The sequence below is a fragment of the Onychostoma macrolepis genome, chromosome 06 (genome assembly GCF_012432095.1).
Source record: "Onychostoma macrolepis isolate SWU-2019 chromosome 06, ASM1243209v1, whole genome shotgun sequence".
Classification (NCBI taxonomy): domain Eukaryota; kingdom Metazoa; phylum Chordata; class Actinopteri; order Cypriniformes; family Cyprinidae; genus Onychostoma; species Onychostoma macrolepis.
This window is the reverse complement of record NC_081160.1, coordinates 3,813,878-3,833,343: the sequence shown is the minus strand read 5'-3', so window position 1 is coordinate 3,833,343 and position 19,466 is coordinate 3,813,878. Positions and strand designations below refer to the sequence as shown.

Here is a 19,466-nt window from a genome sequence, read left to right as displayed (position 1 = left end):
TACTTAAAATTTTAAGGCAACGGGTTTCCTCAATTTTTTTGAGTTAAGTCAACATCACTTTTTACAGTGCAATGAAAATGTTTACTTAATCTTGTGTATATGTTTTAGATGATTATAAGACTGTTATCTTCCTCATCTGTTTGATTGAGGAATTAGTAAAGTCATTTTAGAGTCTCAGCATATTTCAGGCTTGTTACAATTAAAACCCCGCATAATTCAGAGCACCCCAAAAAAAAACCTAGTATACTTTTTTGTATTCAAATAAATTATTTTGCTTGTAAATGTCTCCTGTGACTTTTTATTAACATTTTTTGATACATTTTCATTTTTCAAATTGGGAGCACATGGTCCTTTTATTAGCAAAAATAAATAAAATAACATAAAAAAAATAAAAAGAGCAAGAAAAATAATTTTTCTCCTACAATATGACAGATTTCATGCATGTGTCTTAAAGGCAGGCTACATGCAATAGCAATTGTTTTCAGTTACTGATGACACTGTAAAAAAAAAAAAAAAAAAAACCCTGTTCACTGAGAATCATTTATTCCATGCAGAATTGTCCAAAAACACAGGGGTTACAAAGATAAAACGTGTAGTATTCAGCTGGTCACGTGATCACAACATGTTTGCCTCCAAGAGGCGACCCGCTCCCTGTAAATAAAACAGCATTTATAGGCTCCTAATATGACTTGAGTGCACCTATAAATTCAGACAAAAAAGAGAAAATACTAAAGCAGCAGAAAACTGAACGCGATCACTTTCTCCGTAGGAGTCACGTGAAACATCAAACTCCTCCACTGCTCTCGGCGTTAAGACAACAGAAGAAGCCGCTCAGCAGAAATTCATTCCTCACTCCAGAGGTTTAAAGCAGATTTCCCATAATTCCCCTCGACAGGATTCTCACTTGAAAACTCTGCAAAGCGGCGCACAGTCTTACCCTTCCATCTGACCCGCCCGACGACTCGCTCTGCCAGCCCTGCAAAACAATACTTTCACAATACCGCCGGACTTTTATTGTTGCTGCGGCGTTATATAATTCCAGGAATTACTGACAGGCAAGGATATGCTAAATCCTCCTCTGCTCTTCCTGAGAGTGGATGAGACAGACTCGGCGAGCAGCGGCTCTCTTTCCGCTCTCTGACTTGGTCGGTAATCCCGATACGCACTGTCTGCATTTTTACTGTATGTGTTTAAGCGCATTTGCAGAGCATTTATCTCCCCAATGTAAACCAATTTGGCTATAAGGGCCTCGGGGCGAGCTCACCGCCGAAGGAAAGAAAGGAAAACTCAAACGTAGCAGAAGCGTGGTGGGGGGTGCTGTGACGTAGAGCAAAAAATGAGAAAAGAAGAAAAGAAGCAGAACGGCGCGAGAGAAAAGAGAATCCTGTCCAGAGGCGATGCTTCCCGTTTGTGCAATAAGAACCCAAAAGCCGCCAAAACCTGAATCACTGGACTGTTGAATCGCAGAAATCTTCACAATCATCGTTATCCCTTAATCCGGCTGTACGTGCCGGGCCAGACATACTTTTCAACTTCCAGTCAGGTGTCTGCACGGAGTGAAACATTTGCACATACAGTTTTATCCACTGCTTGTAATCTCAAAACTACACATTTTCTTCAGAAACACTCGTCACCATGATTCTAGGGCCCTTTCACGCAGAACTTAGAGCCAACCTGATCAAAATCAGCTGCCTGTTACTTTCTAGTGCAAATATCATATTCATAACTAACTGTATAACCATAAAGGGATAGTTCACCCAAATTCTGTCATCATTTACTCACCATCATGTCGTTGCAAACCTGAATTTTTCTCTTCTGCTGAACCAAACAGTTGATGGTCCCCTTTGACTTTCATAGTATGAAAAAAATACTATGGAAGTCAATGCTACCAGCAGCCGTTTGGAACAACATGAGGGCGAGTAAATGACAGAATTATCATTTTTCAGTGAACTGTCACTTTAATAAAATCTCTGCTTGTCACACAAGTGATTGTTTGATTTGAACAAATGCCTAAAAACAATTTACAGGTTTTGAAATTAAATTTGAATGATATTTTTAAGGTATAACATGTGAGAATGTAGAAATGTTAACACTTTATTATTACATACTGTATAATGTCGCTAAACCAAAGCATATAGTAATTACAGTACAATTATAGTAATAAATTATACTGATCAGTTTCAAGAACTACAATTATTACTCATTCCAATCAATGATCTCCAAATTTAACTACAACTTAAGGAATAAATTGGACACGATTAACAATCACACACAAACTGAGGAAAATCTTTTCTCGCTAAAATATTTGAGTATATCATAGATTTTAGAGTGCTGAAGACCTTTGGTTGGCTTGTGTGAGGTACAGACTGAAATTTTGCTCGCTTTAATGTACAAATCTTTCTTTTGAATCTGATTTTTGGATTTGAAATGCTCATTTTGTCAGATTTAGGAGTGCTGGGTTAATCTTTGTGCCATATAGTTGTCTCTAACTCTCTGAACTGGTAAGATTTTAAATGTCTTTGCTGTCACTTTTGACCAATTTAATGCATCCTTGCGGAATAAAAGTATTAATTTCTTTCAAAAAAATCTCCTTTTGAACACAGCATTTGTTGATGTTACATTATTAAAGCCATGTTTTTAAAAAAAAATAATTTATTCAATTGCAGGCCAGAATTAGGATCTATTTCAACAGTGAAACAGGAAAGAGAACAATAAAATGAGAGGAAATCAAAATGTCCCTAATGAGTTTCCATCCTTGATGACTGATGTAAATGAAGAATGTAAAATGTGCGCAAAACCCAGAACAGACAAATATTTACATTACATCAGAGCTGATGGCGTCATGTGTCATTAAGTCCAGTTAAAGCCTTTCCAAGCAAAGTCATCATTCAGGGCACAGAAATGAGAGCCGCTCATCTCATAACGACAGCCAAGCAAGGACGATGGTTGGACAGCTCTGATTCATTTTTACTTTATTGAATTTGTGTGGCATTAAATTATACAAAGTGATACAGAAATGAAAGAGATACATTCAAATCCTCATTCAGTCTTGATGAAGCTGCATTGCTTCTATACGGAGTGTGAATAATCATGTTTCATTAACATTGTGAGAAATGATTTACAGTTACTTGTTATTTATTATTAAGGTGTGCAATTTCTGCGGCACTATCGTCACCAAATGTTATTGTGGAAAATAAAGCCTAATTTCACATAGATTCTTCCCGTATACCACTGGTTGACAAACATACAAATGGCTTATTTATAGTAATTTCAGAATATTAATAAAAGTATTTTAACATTGAAAAATAAGTAAATGAATATTATAGTACCATTATTTCTTCCAAATCCTTAACACACAATCACTGAGGCAACAACATATAGGATTTGTGAGCTTCCTAGAACGTCTGTGGATGTTTCTGCGGTCACAGATTCAGTGCAGGCCTGCTCATGACTCACCTGGGACTGAACCGTTAGCAGCCCACAAACATATGCAGCAGAATTTCAGTCATTAATGTTTCTTGGTGAGTTTGCTCTTGGCTGTGAGCTGTTCCACCTCTCTCATAAAGCGCAGACACATTTCATCCTGCCACGGCAGAGATACACACTGCACTGCCACAGGGAGACCAACACCACCCTTCACTGCCTGAAAACACACACACACACACACACACACACATTTCAATATATCAGTGGGGACATCTCATAGACTTCCATTGTTTTTATATCAGTTAAATGACACTTCTATGGCCATAAACATAAAAACAACACAGAAACCTGTGCTGATTGATTACAGAAACATGATTTGATCAATTTATAAGACTTTTTAACTAGTGATGGCCACACTATTTTGCAGTCATGATATTTTACTATGTAAGTGAGGACGTTTGCCCCTCACAAGTATAGCTACAGAAGTACACACAAAGAAACGAAACTTGGGTTTGCTTTGTAATACATGTAATACAGCATTTTTATGACACAAGATGAAACATTATTGACTGTAAAAGAAACTAGTCATTTCTACATTCATATAAATCTCTACAGTCATTTCTACACTGACAATTAAACCCAATTAAAATTTAATTTAAACATATTATTTCCTTGTTATAATGTGTTATTTGTAACAACACATATGAAAACATAGTAATCTATTGGCACAATGTAAGATTGTCATCCTATATTGAGGATTGGGCTAAAAAGGGCATGGACAAACAATTTTTTGACACCTGTTAATTGTTTGTAATTATTAAATTAAAACATCTGGATCAAATAGTGCAGTCTTCTTAGATTAGAATGACCCAAATATACACAGTGCCATATAAGGCTTTACTACGTTTTTTCTCAAGTTATAAGAGCATTATATTTAATAAAATTATAAAGTTTATAATAAAAAAACAAAAACAAAAAAAAACATGTTTTTGCTAAAAACCATTTGCTGTGTGGTTCCTTCGTGGTAATCGTGACTACACTGCCTCCTTGTGGTAAGTCAGGCATTCAACCCACACAATGTTTTTTACAATATATTAAGGTTGACAAAAAATACATATGCATTTAATGTCAATTTACCTCAGTGGTCTTGAACTGGGAAAAAAATGTACCTTAACGAAGAGTTTGTCCCACATGTCCCCATGGGCACCCGTGTACTGACTGAGCTGTGCCTCGTCCCTCTCTGTCACTGTAGACACGGTCACGGCCCCGGCAGGGAAGTTCAGCAGGTTGTACAGACTGGTGTAACTGGCAGCACCTTCAGGAGCGGAGAAAGTTTACTGCATCTAGGTGACAGTTACTGGCCTTACATTATGCTGAAATAATTACGGTCGAGTTAATAAGTAACATTAAACTGCAGAAACATACAACACGATTTCAAACTGACACGGAAACACAATCCACAGTTTTTGACCGTTTTTAAGTAAACCACTAACAGGAAGTATAAAAATTGGCACATACGGTGGGTAATGCAAGTAAGCTTTTATTCCCTCAGCTTTGCAAGTTAAATACAGTAAAATTTTTATAATAAATATGTTACAGGAATATTTCAACCAAAAATGAAAATTTGCTGAAAATGTCCTCAACCTCAGGGCATTCAAGGATATACAAGTTTGCTTCTTTTTCTGAACAAGCAAGTTTTTATTCAAAATGTAGATAAGTTTGTTTTTCCTTTTGAACAGATTTGGAGAAATGTAGCATTTCATCACTTGCTCACCAGTGGATGCTCTGCAGTGAATGGGTGCCGTCAGAATGAGAGTCCAAACAGCTGATAAAAACATCACAATAATCCACACCGCTCCAGTCCATCAGTTAACTTGTGAGATCTTGTGAAGCCAAAAGCTGTGTGTTTGTAAGAAACAAATCCATTATTAAGGCATGATAACTTTAAAGCGTTGCTTCTGGCCTAATCAAGAATCCATAATCCGTAATAACGGTTCCTCCAGTGAAAAAGTCCAACCTCTGTTGACTCTCACATAAAAATCCACCCACATATTTGTTTAGAACTGTTTTGGCTTGTAAACGTGCTTGATCTGTGCATATATCTCTCCTGAGCCAGACGAGACCACTTTTGCACTGGAGAAAGCAATATTATAGAAATAAAGGACCTATATTTTAGCTGGAAGCAGCAGTTTGAAGTTAAAAACATCTTAATGATTAATTAGTTTTTTTTACAAACACACAGCTTTTCACTTCACAAGACATTAACTGATGGACTGGAGTGGTGTGGATTATTGTGATGTTTTTATCAGCTGTTTGGACTTTCATTCTGACGGCACCCATTCACTGCAGAGGATCCATTGGTGATCAAGTAATGTGATGCTACATTTCTCAAAATCTGTTCCCATGACGAAACAAACTCATCTACATCTTGGATAGTCTGAGGGTGAACTATACCTTTAAAACCATCAAGGAGATGTAATCAAAAGTAGACGTATGACAGGTCAAAAATAATATTTTTCTAGTCAAATTAATTAGCAACTAACTAGTAATGCTGAAGGAATTAAAAGCTATATAAAAAAGAATGAGCTGTCAGATGTGGTGCTGTGATTAACAAGAAAAAAAAAGACATATACATACATACACACACACACACACACACACTGTATATATAAATTGCACTTCATCACAAAAATAATGTCAAGCCTGGGTTTACAGGCACAAAGATAATAATGAAAATGTAATGGTCATGTAAATATGAGGTAAGACAGTACTGTTGAGTTTCCCGCAGTAATGGAAATTGTAGGCTGGTCCAAGCATGGGACACAGCAATACATCCACATTCAGTCTCCTCCACTCAGCTATCACCTCCTGAATGTATTCCTACAGATAAGAAAACAGAAAACCTCTTGCAATCACGTCAGAATAAGAATCTTTCATATTCAGTATGTGCCAGGAACAGGAATTTGCTCAACATGGTCACAGTAATACACTGGAACAAAGAACACATAACAATGTCATACACATTATACAGCATGCAAAATACAGTTCAGACACAAGAGCTGAAGAATGTGGTCAATTTGGCAGAAACATTTTCAATTTAAAAGTTGAGGAAGGTGTGAGGTGTGTTTGTGCAAGTTGTGCAAGACCTATTTAGCAGATTTTTAGGTGAGCAATTGTGCAACAGCTTTTGGTTGAGCAATGTGAAGAAGCCATTGAAGTGTATGTTGGTTTTCGTCAGGATTTCGTCTTTTTCCTTTTCCTTTGTAGAGTTTGTGTGTTCCTGACTTTGTAAGTTTATTTCTTTGGCATTGTTTTATATATTGCTCAACAGTTTACTGCTGAGTTAATTGGATTATATGATTTGTAACTTTGTTACACATTTATGTAGTTAATTATATTTAAGATTGAGAACAAAGGTCTCTTACAGCCCCGGCTCAGTTCCAAAACATCAACATAAAACCATGTCTGTAAATGTTAAATATTTTGTGCCTCCAGCTCTTGTTCCGTTAATAAAGTTGATAATAATTTCTACAGTTTCAGTGGTGTTGATGAAAGCTATTGAAAAACCACATCATAAAAATATAATCAATATAATAAAAGACTACCTCAATATTTGCATGTTGTCTCCACAAATCTGCCACAGACCTTAAAAGAAGGGGGTTAATTGATATATATTATACTAAAGGAACAGTTTACCCAGAAACTAATTTAAATTCTGCACAAACACAAAGCTGTCAGAAGACTTCTGAAGACTGTGAATATATATTATGGTGTTTTTTGTTTGCTGTAAAAAACGTTAAATCAAAGTCCTTTTTGGGGTTTTGAAGAGTAAATAATTCATTTTAAAAGTAAATAATATATATATTTTTTTTCATTTTTGGGTGAAAATACACTTCCATTCAAAAGTTTGTGATTGCTAAGTTGTTGTTTTTTTTTTTTTTTATGTTTCTACTCACCAAGGCTGCACTTATTTGATCAATATACAGCAAAAACAGTAATATTGTGAAAATGTATTACAATTTAACTTTAAAAATCTGAATATACTCTTAAATGTAGTTTATTCCTGTGATCAAAGCTGAATTTTCAGCATCATTACTCCAGTCTTCAGTGTCACATGATCCTTCAGAAATCATTATAATATGCTGATTTGCTTCTCAAGAAACATTTATGAGTGTTATTAGTGTTGAAAACAGTTGTGCTGCTTCATATTTTAGTGTAAAACACGATCAAATGTATTTTGTAATTAATTAATACAAATTAAAAAACAAAAACAAAAACAGCATTTTTAACTTTTGCTTTTTTAACTATGCAAAAGTTATTATTGTTGCTTTATCAATTTAATGCATCTTTGCAAAATAAAAGTACTGCTTTACTGATCCCAAACTTTGAGCGGTAGTATATTTCAATTTTTTCTAAAACTTTTAAATTGTACATAAAAAAAAAAAATGTAATTGTAACCAACATAAATTACACTCTAGAAAATAATATTTATCAACATAACTATGTGAAATGTGCATCTCTATAACTGACCCGACTCCAATACTTGCATCTATGGTTGCAGACAACCGTGGATACTGAAGAGCACAAACATAAAGAGCAGTGAAAAACATATTAGGTTGAATATCCTCTTTCCAAAACAACTCATTGCTTAATTAGATACATATGAGAAGCAGGAAACAACTGCAATTACAGCACTTACAAAAGGCTTGAGAACAACAGAAACAAGCTTCTTTATGAAGCGCGGAGTGCTCAGCATGATGGCCTGAGGGCGGAGACACAGGTCAATGGGACCTGCATTCCTGAAAGCACACAAAACACACACAATATACAACAGACACGTGGTTACTATCAATAAGCGGAGACTAGTTTTTCTAAATGGAAATCTGAATGTGCTGATAAGAGACGTACAGATGACTAAGGAGGGCACGACCTCCGTCACCCAAGATCCCTCTTAAAATCAACTCATGGAAGACATGGTAGAGCCGCAGGGGTTGGAATGGAACCAGCTAAAATGTGAACGACATGCCTGAACATCAGACCAGCTTATCAAGTCTTTATCACACATGTATAACGTGTTGACACAGCTTTTAACCTTTAGAGGTGTCCACTATAGTGGACTGAAAACTATTCATGACCAATTCATAACCACTGTTGTGTGGTTTAAAAAGGGCATTTTCTTTCTTACCTACAAGCTGCCATTAGTTTGCATTAAATTGCATAACAACTGTTAATGCGGTGTGTCTGTGTACCGTGTGCCCCGCTCTCTCCAGCAGGTCCTTAGTCTCCCTGAATGCCCTGGCCATGCTCGGAGATGGCTGCAGGTACCCATCGTTCTCATAATAACCAATCCTCAGGGGCTCTGAGCTCTCATACAGCTGTTTAACAAAAGCAAAGTATCATAGATTCGGCATTCACACAACACATCACAAATACAAACATCTGGTGTGTGATATTTTATTTAATGCCAAACCTCTTGGTTGAATGGTATGGGAGGGATGGTGGGGTCTAAGGAGAACATGTCCTGACAGAGCAGTGCCCGCATGCACAGTGCCAAGCTTTCAACGTCCCTTCCCATAGGGCCAAGAGAGGACAACACTGCAAATAAATCACCATAATGCTACAATGACACGACACACATTACACGTTGTTCTAGTACACGATGTTCTGTTCTAGTGTACCATTCAGAACTAGATCAGCATGATGAGCTCACCTGATTTCTGGCCTTTGACGCATGAACCGATTCCTTGAATGCTAAATATAAATGATTAAAAAAAAAAAAAAAAAAAGAACAAGAAAAACAGGTAGATTAAGGTGAAAGTTGAAAAGCGACTTTCAATAAATCTGTCAAGATCATACAAGATCATACAGAACAGGAAATGTTTCACCCCAAAATCAAAAACAGGTAACAAGAAATATGTATTGCTTGAATAAAATAAAGCATTTTTACAAAGCCACATTATATGTCAATGAAAATATGACCTAGACATGTTTTTCTGAGATTCAGCCACATATACACAATAAAATAAATAAGTCATATAAAGTAAAAATAAACGTGTGTAACATTTAGCAATGTGATTCCCTTGATATATTAGCAATTAGGCTACTTTTGAATCATTCTAGTTAATAATACTATTTTGTCTTTTATATATACTGTATATATGCACATATATGAAGGAGTGGAATCTGGATCCATGGCGGCCTTCATATACAAGTATATATTAATTTATATCCTTTTTGAATTATTATTAATCGAGTTATTAATCAGCATTTAACCTCCTATATTTTAATTGATCAAATAAAGTATCATATACATGTAGTAGACAGTAAAGAGGTATTTTGTTATTGAAACGTACTCTCTCCTATTCGTGAGATTTCTCTCCATATGCTTAACTTCTATTTACTCCTCTCAGGCTCACCATGAGGTCAAAGAGGTCATCTGGGCCTCTCGGCGATGGGACCACCTCATATGCAGAATGCTTATAGTAGTTTTATGTCTGTATTTTAAGTTGCTGGGGTATATTTGTAGCAATAGCCAAAAATACACTGTATGGGTCAAAATTATCAATTTTTATTTTATGCCAAAAATCATTAGGATATTAAGTAAAGATCATGTTCCATGAAGATATTTTGTAAATTTCTTACCGTAAATATATCAAAACTTCATTTTTGATTAGTAATATGCATTGCCAAGAACTTCATTTAGGCAATTTTAAATGCGAATTTCTCAATATTTAGATTTTTTTGCACCCTCAGATTCCAGATATTCATATAGTTGTATCTCGGCCAAATATTGTCCAATCCTAACAAACCATACATTAATGGAAAGCTTATTTATTCAGCTTCCAGGTGATGTATAAATCTCAATTTTGAAAAATTGACACTTAAGACTGGTTTTGTGGTCCAGGGTCACATGTAGCTATAAAAGTGTTATCACATTAATATTTATTTTGTTAGACTTTTCTCTTAAATGATCAACCCTGTTACCTTAATTTTCTATACTAAACAACGGATTATTGAAAACTGGAGATTTGTAGTAATACAAGCATTACATTATATTTCTAATAAATACCTGAGCACATGGCTTTTGATGGCTAAAAGAACTAGGATAGTTAACTCTGTTACCGTTTGAACACACAGCAATATTTCAACATATTAATGTTTATGATTTACATTGATAAGACACAAGGGAATTACGTAACTCTTCAAGAGGTAATTTGTAGGACAGAATCTTTAAAACCTTTGTTGTCAATTACTGTAAGAAGCATCTGTGTAAATTAACCTCATATTATTCATATTTACTCCATATATTTACTACAATATTTCTTTGATATTATGAACTGGTATATGAGTGTTTGAGAGTGAGGCCTGCTTCTGCCTGAATATGAGAAGATGTCACGATGACCTGCTTGTTCTTGTTTGCTTAAAAAAAAAAAAAACAGTATATCATGAGGATTTCGGGAAGATGCTATGTGAGGAGTGAAACATATCAAGTGCTTATCACGCTTTCTTAGCTATATATGGTAATATTGGGAGACAGCTATTGAAAACAGTAGGGCAAAAGGGTATAAAAGCAGAGAAGCATGCTCACTTATTTTTGTCACACATATGGCGGAGCTCACTGACTTTCTTGCAAGAATAAAATCTCAAAAGACTCTGTCTCTGACCGTGTTCTTCATTTAAAAAAAATAAATATCTACAACACATCACACTTCCAAAACCTACTGTGGACCCTTTGCTTTGAAATATGAAACTTTTCCTCACCACATACAGTAACCTCACATTGAAAGATGCATACGTACCTTAGCCTCCTTGCTGTGGGCTTAAATCCACAAATCCCACAGAAGGATGCTGGGATACGAATGCTCCCACCAATGTCAGTGCCTAGGCCCAGGATGGAGCCGCCTCCGCCAATCAGAGCTCCCTCTCCTCCGGATGAACCACCAGGGGTCTTCTGAAGGTTACAGGGGTTCAAGGTTTGCCCATAAATGGGGTTACTGCAGTCATAACTACAGTAGATACAAATACAGAGGGTTAGGGTTGGTAAGTAGCTTTCCAGAACCTTCACTCTCTCTGTTCTTCAGTGGTGGAACAAGCTTCTAATCTCCACCTGATCTGCTGAGACCATCACAACCTTCAAGAAACGGCTAAAGACACACCTACGCATTTATATTTCTGCTCTAACATCTGTACTACTCTAGCTGACCCCTGAAACTTGGCATTTGTGATCGAGTTCATTATAATCAACTTTTACCTCTCATAAAATGTATAATGATTGTGGAGCCCCAGGTGTTTATGACTGGTTTTATATGTACTGTACAGGGGTCTTATCTTGGGAAAATCATGGTTTCAGCATAAGTTACACCTTAGATCTTATACATTCGCGTGTACCAGCCCATAATGTCATAATACCATAAGTTTAACAGATGCCAATAAAAATCTGTTCTGTTTACTGAAGTCTGCAGGAGAGAACTGAAGTACTGGTACATTAGACCGGTACTTTTAGAATCAGCAAAGTAGTTACAGTAATGTTTGCCCTTGGGCTGCATGTCACCGTTCATAAGATAAATTGTTTCAAAATAGTAACAAATAAATTGATTTGTGAGGTAAACAGTTGGATTTCATGAATACAGGCTCCAGTGAATGAGCTACTAACTGCATGGTCTCTTCATACACTCTTGCTGGCTAAAGATTAATTTTCATGACTCTTCTTGGCCTGCAAATAATTTGATATTACCAGGTATTCCCATTTTCAATGATACAGTGTTTACTCACTTGAGAAGACTTTGTGGTATGTTGGTCTTGATGAATGGGATCGCGCCGTGCTTCTTCAGCACTGTAACCACCACACTGTCCCCAGGCTCAGGCTGATCCAACTTACTCACCACACCACAGGAAGCGTCATGACCCTGCTCACACAAACACGACGTTTCATTCACCGCAAACAGGAAGACACTTCTCTGAACCTGTCTAACCATCGTATTCACCTCATATGCGACATTGTCCTTGATGCTGATGGGCACTCCATACAGAAGACCTTTCTTTTGAGTGTTGATGTCTTTCAGCTGCGTCACGGACTCCATTAAGATCTCAGTGCTGCAGTTCAGATTCTTGCTCACCTCCAGAGCCTTTGAAGTACAACATTACACAACTCAACAATAAGCGTTTTCTTTTACAATTTTCTGTATTTCTGCATAAATATGACCCAAAACATCAGATTTTCACACAAGTCCTGAAAGTAGACAAAGAGAACCCAATCAAACAAATGAGACAAAAAAAAATGTTCTTTGTCATTTATTTATTAAGAAAAATGATCCATTGTTACATAACTGTGCGTTGCAAAGGTATGTGAATCTCTAGGATTAGCTGGTAATTTGAATGTGAAATTAGAGTCCATCTGTTCAGAGGTGTTTTCAAACAGTGGGATGGCTATCAGATGTCATTGCCTGCCCTGTTTAATTTAAAGAACAGGGATCTATCAAAGTTTGATCATGTTTGTGGAAGTGAATCATGGCACGAACAAAGGAGATCTCCAAGGACCTCAGAAAGAGAGTTTCTGTTGCTCATCAGGTTGGAAAAGGTCACAAAACCATCTCTAAAGGGTTTGGACTCCACAAATCCACAGTCAGGAAATTCAAGACCACTGTTACCCTCCCCAAGAGTGGTCCACCAACAAAGATCACTCCAAAAGCAAGACGTCTAACAGTCCGCAAGGTTGCAAAGGAACCCACAGGGTAACTTCTAAGCAACTAAAGGCCTTTCTCACATTGGCTATTGTTAATGTTCATGACTCCACCATCAGCAGAACACTGAACATCCAAGGTGCGCATGACAGAGTTGCAAGAAGAAAGCCATTGAATTGCTGCCCGTCTGCAGTTTGCTAAAGATCATGTGGACAAGCCAGAGGGCTATTGGAGAAGAGTTTTGTGGACAGATGAGACCAAAATAGAACTTTTTGTTTTAAATGAGAAGCGTTACGTTTTGAAAAAAAGAAAAAACACTGCATTCCAACATAAGAAACCTATCCCATCTGTGAAACATGGTGGTGGTAGTATCATGGTTTGAGCCTGGTTTGCTGCATCTGGGCCAGGACGACTTGCCATCATTGATGGAACAATGAATCCTGAATTATACCAGCAAATTCTAAAGGAAAATATCAGGACATCTGTCCCAGAACTGAGTCTCAAGAGAAAGTGGGCCATGCAGCAAGACAATGACCCCAAGCATACCAAAGTCGTTCTACCAAAGAATGGTTAAAGAAGAACAAAGTTAATGTTTTAGATTGGCTGAGGTCCAGATCTTAATCCAACTGAAAAATGAGGTCACACCAGATACTGAAAGCAAAGATTCACATACTTTTGCAACGCACAGATATTTAACAATGGATCATTTTTCTCAATAAATAAAATATTTTTGTCTCATTTGTTTGATTGGGTTCTCTTTGTCTACTTTCAGGACTTGAGCAAAAATCTGATGTTTTGGGTCATATTTATGCAGAAATATAGAAAATTGTAAAGGGTTCACAAACTTTCAAGCAGCACTATATACACGAGAAAATACAATATTATATTCCCACATTTTGTACAAGTGAATTCAAATTAATTACAATTTATTAACCAGTTGTTCAACAACACCATAATTACTATAGGTTTCATTTCTAATAATGTATTACTGCTTATCCTCTTTTAAGTGGAGAGATATTTTTTAATAATACTATAGCTGACATTTATAATATAAATAAAAATATGATTAAAACTATTAGTAAATGTTGTATAGAATAGACTGCACAAGACGGCTTAAGATCTAAAAATTATAGCAATTAAAACATCGATTGTAAACCTCTGAAGCGGGCCATAAACTCATAAATCTCACACAGTACAGTATCCACATGTAAAATATGGCAGCAGTCACAACCTTTTCCATAAAGGCATAAAGCACAGCGTCTGGCTGCAGGGAGCCGTCCTTGAGTTTCCCAGTGAGCTCAGGCAAAGACAGAGACACTATAGAGCTGCTCTCAAAGTCTGGGTTCTAGAAAGATGCAGAAAAAAACATCAAATATTTATTGAATTAATTTACAATAGAGGAGACTGGGGCTAGTTGTCACAGGTGCCTAATCTCAGTAACTAAACAGTTTTGAGTCAAAAGTCCAATTACACAAATGCTTATTTTCTCTAGCAATGGTTTTATATGTTGGTTTCCAAACATCTAGTTAAATCTGATAAATTAGTTTAAACTAAAATTTCAGTATTGTAATATTCTTGTAATGTTGTTGGTTATGGAAAAATGGAAAACTACCCCACACTCTCATGCATTCAGAAAAGAGTCAACAATATAGTGAAGATAGACTTTATCTTTATCTGATTCTCTATAAAAGTCAGACTGCACTAATAAAAATTATTCTGTGGTGAAGTAAATAATACAGATTTAGTTCAGGCAAGAATAAAAAAAAAAGAGTAAATTCTATATTAGTATTCAATTCAGGTCTTTAGAAATTAAAGTTTGAACTTATAAATATATTATAAATATATATTACTTGCAATTGTTTGTTATGTTTACCAGGATTCTGTGAGTAAATATCAAAGTTATGATACTAGTGTTCCCATCATAATTAGGTCGAATTTTTCCACTGTTTTCTAGTTGTATTTACACTGTTCTATGGTTTGTTTTGTGATATTTGTGAGTTGATTTTCTACTCAAAATGACCCATTCATACTCAAACACAATCCACTGATTGTTACCGGCATTGTTTATTGTGTACCAAGTATTGAGGTCTCTGTGTTCGGTTAGGTATTAATTATATTGTGTGGACATATGTGACCCTGGACAACAAAACCAGTCTTAACCAGTCTTGGCCGAGATAGAACTATTTGAAAATCTGGAAACCGAGGGTGCAAAAAAAATCTAAATATTGAGAAAATCCCCTTTAAAGTTGTTCAAATTAAGTTCTTAGCAATGCATATTACTAATCAAAAATGAAGTTTTGATATATTTACGGTAAGAAATGTACAAAATATCTTCATGGAACATGATCTTTACTTAATATCCTAATGATTTTTGGCATAAAAGAAATATCGATAATTTTGATCCATACAGTGTATTTTTGACTATTGCTACAAATATACCCCAGCAACTTAAGACTGGTTTTGTGGTCCAGGGTCACATATTATCTTCTAGAAAAGTATGGGAAGTATAGCAAGCTATCTACTGCCTTATTTATGTAAATGTTTCTAAGTGAACATTAAGCTTTAATATCATGTCTTATTTCAGTGCTTCATTGTCTGAGTAAAGTTTACAAACAAAGAAAAAAAATGTACTTGAAAAAAATGTAAATGTACTTGAGTATTGCAGAGTAAACTTCAAATAATTAAGTAGAAATTACTCAACAAACTCTAACTGGCCAAGTTAAATTTACTTATTCTCTTTGTTAATTTTACTCTTAGTTAAGTGGATTGTACCTAATTTCAAACTTAAATTTACTTTAAAATATTACGCGTGCAAAAGAAAAATGAAGTAAATTTGTACTGTTTTAAATGTATTACAATTCATTTAAATGTGATTATTAATATATTTAAAGCATCATTTAAATGCATTTAATTTGATTTATTTTACATGTTTGGCACAAGAATGGAAAAAATTTTGGATTTTTGTTACACCTTTCATTTGTACATTTTCATAAACTGGTTTGTTTCTTACTTGCTTCATTGTTTACATCTTGCAGTAGAAGAAGATTTCATTGTGACAACTTAAATAATTTGCGTACATGAAATGCACATTCATAAACACTTTCTCTATACACAATGCATATTCCATATGTATATTGCATGAATAATAGATGCATGTTAGTTTTTATACCTCTGTTTTAAATTGTTGCACCGCTTGTTCAGCCTGTTGAAAAGATTTATCTCGTCTTTTCCGTGCGTTTAATATTTTCTTCTGAATCTTCTGATTATTTCTCCATTTCAAGAAGAGATATAATGCACCTGCACCGCAAACAGTGGCTGCAATCACCGGCGTCCAGTTCATATTCATGTCTAATATAAGCTGCTGCACATCAAAGCCGTCCATAACTGTTGCTCAGTGTGTTGTGATCGTGCGGAGTGATGTACTCTCAAGTGTTGTCACCGTGTCTTTAAGAGCCTCGGCATAGTTAAAGACACCACAATGAATTGTCCACACTAGAGCTCCAACTTTCATTCCATTTCCTGTACGAATGGAAATCAGATCCCTTCATAAGAGAAAGACTACAAGCAACGCTCAAAAACCGGAGAGAAAAGCTGTGATATCCGTATGTGTGAGTAGGTAGTATAGCTAACATGCATTTAAACATGATATATTTCAGCTGTATTATTATACAGTATTTGGTTCCACTGACGTTCGTACTCCAGGCCAACAGATGGCAGCAAAACATTTACAATGTATTACATTTACAATGTACTGTAATTAATATAGTGAAAATGTCATATTACTTAACAGTTTTGAGTATTATTGTCGAATTCACAATGACATGCACTACCTGATGATGGCAGGACTGAGGTGAGGTGGATAGACACTGTGAACCGGAAGTTGACAGAGGTGGACCGACTCTCTTTACATGAAAGTCTTTAAACACTTCCAACTTCCGGAAAGTGTCACGCTGTCCTCCATCGGCGCATATCGACAGTCCACAGAGGGTCAAGTCAGGAAAACTCACCTGAAATCATGGTTTTCGAAGATAAAATGATCACGAATGGAGAGCCAGAGGAGGTATAATAGCATATAATGTTTTACAGAGCGCTTTAAATGTCATTTAGTGTGATAAAGAGGCCGCTTTATGTAAAACTGGTCTGGCTAATGGGCCGAGCCTGATCTATACGTTGAATCTAATGTACATAAGCTATTATTTTATGCCTCTGCTGTCTAGACTGTCGCGTGAGATTTTGCCTTTGTTTTGTATGTGTGAGTAAACACACGCATCCTAGGTATCCTATGTTTTGTTGTTGCTTTCATGTTATTTATGTATATATAATATGCATGTATATGTATCCAATTAATACATTTATTTGTGTTCAGGAGGAGGAAGAAGAAGAGGAGCAGGATATGGTGGTATGTCTTTTATGTCTTGTATTATAATGCAATATTATATTGTGTGTATATATATGTGTATGTGTGTATATATATATATATATATATATATATATATGCCACTTTGGATATATAGATTTTTTATAAATACAAATTTTTAAACCATCGTCTTTATATATGTATGTCTATATATGTATGTCTATATATGTATGTGTGTATAATGTAAAAATGTAAAAAAAAAAAACCTCTAACATTGAAGATAAACCTCTCTCATGCTGTTTGTAACTCTAAGAATGAAGATACATTTTTCTCATATTATTTGTTTGTTAAATTTTTTTCTACATTTTTTTCTGTCAAAACTTAGGACACAGTCCAATTTTTATTTGTCAACTACCTATATAAAATATAATGTAATATAATTGCACATTTTTATATATATCTCATAAAAATGTTAATGAAAAGGTCATTTCACCCCCAATTCAAAAGAAAATGCATCTGCATGCAGCAATTATGTTTGGCTCCATAATGTGTGTGAAGAACATGGCCAAGATCTTCACATTTGCAAAAGTAGATCCTGTGGATGCCATGTGAATTTTCTTCGTCACAGCTGTGCAGTTTTGATGATTTTCTGAATTTATGTATCCTTACATTTTTCTTGTGTCCTCCTTATTTACCAATAGATATATTCACTATATATAATATTATTATTATTATTATTATTATATACTATAGATATATAATTCACTTTCATTTGTCAAACCCAAGTCCTGCATCTGTACATCAGTGTGCATCTTCATAATGTCTTGATGTCTATGCATACCGAGTTTGATGAAGAATATGTTTGAATATTTACTCCTCAGGACCCATTAGAGACGATGCGTGAGAAGTGTGAGCAGTCGGAGCATTGCGTTCACACTCGTGAGCGTCTCGAGGCGTGCGAGACACGGGTCGGCTCACGCTCAGAGACGACAGAGGACTGTACGGAGGAGCTCTTTGACTTCTTGCACGCTCGTGACCACTGTGTGAGTGCTGATGCTCAACCGAACCTGTGGATGTTAGATGTCAGTGATTTGCTAGAGAGGTTTAGATTTTGCCAAGATGCTGGTGTCTTGTTTACAGATGTGGTTTGAAGTCACACACCTAACATTGAGTAGTTAAACCAAAAAAAATTCTATCAATATTTATCCTCTCGTTTGTCATACCAAACTTGTATGCTGCTATTTTTTTCTGTGAAAAATTCTCCCAAAATTATTCATTTGTAGTTTTTGAATGAACTGTTTAAAATATTTTTGTAAACATTATTCATTGTAACTACGTTCTGCTCTATTTGTTTTCTGCAGGTGGCTCACAAGGTTTTCCAGTCAATCAAATAAATGGAGCATCTCAGCGCTGTTTATAAATCGATGTCTGCTTATAGAAATACAGTGCTCGGTTATTTATATAAGATTTGATTTCTGTCCCAGATTCAACAATTCACCGTAACCCATAGGTTCTTCAAATCATCTATGTTGCTGAATTGTGACTGAAGTGTTAATAACTGTGCTCTGTTTTCATCTTTCATGTGTTTTCTGTTGTTGAGATCAGTAAAGAGGTGATGTTGACATAAATTTGGGTTTATTGCTAATGCAACAAATAACAATAAAGAAGAAAAGACAACTGCTGTTTTCATTACTTTATTGCCATAACTTGGCTGTTGGGAATTTAAAGAGCAAACAAGCATCAACAGTATACAAAGATCATAAGTGTACACAGGTAAAAGCTAGCATTAAGGAACATTGTGGTTACAAAACAAGATGCTCTTCATACAATAATAAATTTAAATAGTAACGTTAGAGAAATTAGTTTTGTAAAATTTAAATGGATGAAATTAAGTTTTATTTGCTTTTACAACTTTTTTTCGTGTAATCAATCAGTAGATATTGCAGGAGTGCTTTCCGATCGGATTTGTTCTGTTGGGCGGGACTTGCACCGCTACAGCGTGT

General features: G+C 35.5%; 2 protein-coding genes across 3 annotated transcripts; one reads left to right on the top strand and one right to left on the bottom strand.

Annotated features, from left to right (window-relative positions):
• Window positions 1-2,955: 2,955 nt before the first annotated feature.
• Window positions 2,956-16,986, bottom strand: LOC131542535 (vitamin D3 hydroxylase-associated protein). 2 transcript variants are annotated; one of them, XM_058779335.1, is made up of 16 exons: window positions 16,937-16,986; window positions 16,276-16,625; window positions 14,338-14,451; window positions 12,411-12,551; window positions 12,199-12,332; window positions 11,226-11,432; window positions 9,137-9,177; window positions 8,897-9,021; window positions 8,676-8,801; window positions 8,335-8,432; window positions 8,126-8,225; window positions 7,957-8,000; window positions 7,032-7,071; window positions 6,198-6,306; window positions 4,596-4,741; window positions 2,956-3,643 (listed from the first exon to the last, which is right to left on the bottom strand). In XM_058779335.1, exons 2-16 carry the CDS (start codon window positions 16,486-16,488, stop codon window positions 3,509-3,511), a joined length of 1,773 nt encoding a protein of 590 aa, XP_058635318.1. In that variant the 5' UTR covers window positions 16,489-16,625; window positions 16,937-16,986; the 3' UTR covers window positions 2,956-3,508. The 2 variants fall into 2 exon arrangements, 1 of the variants encoding a protein (XP_058635318.1); XR_009271724.1 differs by lacking the exons at window positions 2,956-3,643; window positions 16,937-16,986 and adding an exon at window positions 5,201-5,325 and having other exon boundaries at window positions 4,602-4,741; window positions 16,276-16,693.
• On the top strand, window positions 16,987-19,140 carry LOC131542536 (cytochrome b-c1 complex subunit 6, mitochondrial). Its single transcript, XM_058779336.1, has 4 exons — window positions 16,987-17,166; window positions 17,473-17,505; window positions 18,345-18,506; window positions 18,825-19,140. Exons 1-4 carry the CDS (start codon window positions 17,122-17,124, stop codon window positions 18,855-18,857), a joined length of 273 nt encoding a protein of 90 aa, XP_058635319.1. The 5' UTR covers window positions 16,987-17,121; the 3' UTR covers window positions 18,858-19,140.
• Window positions 19,141-19,466: the final 326 nt, after the last annotated feature.

Excerpts from the sequence above, each read along its gene's own strand:
- LOC131542535 (XM_058779335.1), bottom strand. The coding sequence starts at position 16,488 with ATGGACGGCTTTGATGTGCAGCAGCTTATATTAGACATGAATATGAAC. Across the intron at positions 12,552-14,337 it reads TTTATGCCTTTATGGAAAAG|GCTCTGGAGGTGAGCAAGAA; the intron begins GTTGTGACTGCT and ends TGTACTTCAAAG. Across the intron at positions 4,742-6,197 it reads TTACTGCGGGAAACTCAACA|GTGCTGCCAGTTACACCAGT; the intron begins GTACTGTCTTAC and ends CCGCTCCTGAAG.
- LOC131542536 (XM_058779336.1), top strand. The coding sequence starts at position 17,122 with ATGGTTTTCGAAGATAAAATGATCACGAATGGAGAGCCAGAGGAG. Across the intron at positions 17,506-18,344 it reads AAGAGGAGCAGGATATGGTG|GACCCATTAGAGACGATGCG; the intron begins GTATGTCTTTTA and ends TTTACTCCTCAG. Across the intron at positions 18,507-18,824 it reads TGCACGCTCGTGACCACTGT|GTGGCTCACAAGGTTTTCCA; the intron begins GTGAGTGCTGAT and ends TGTTTTCTGCAG.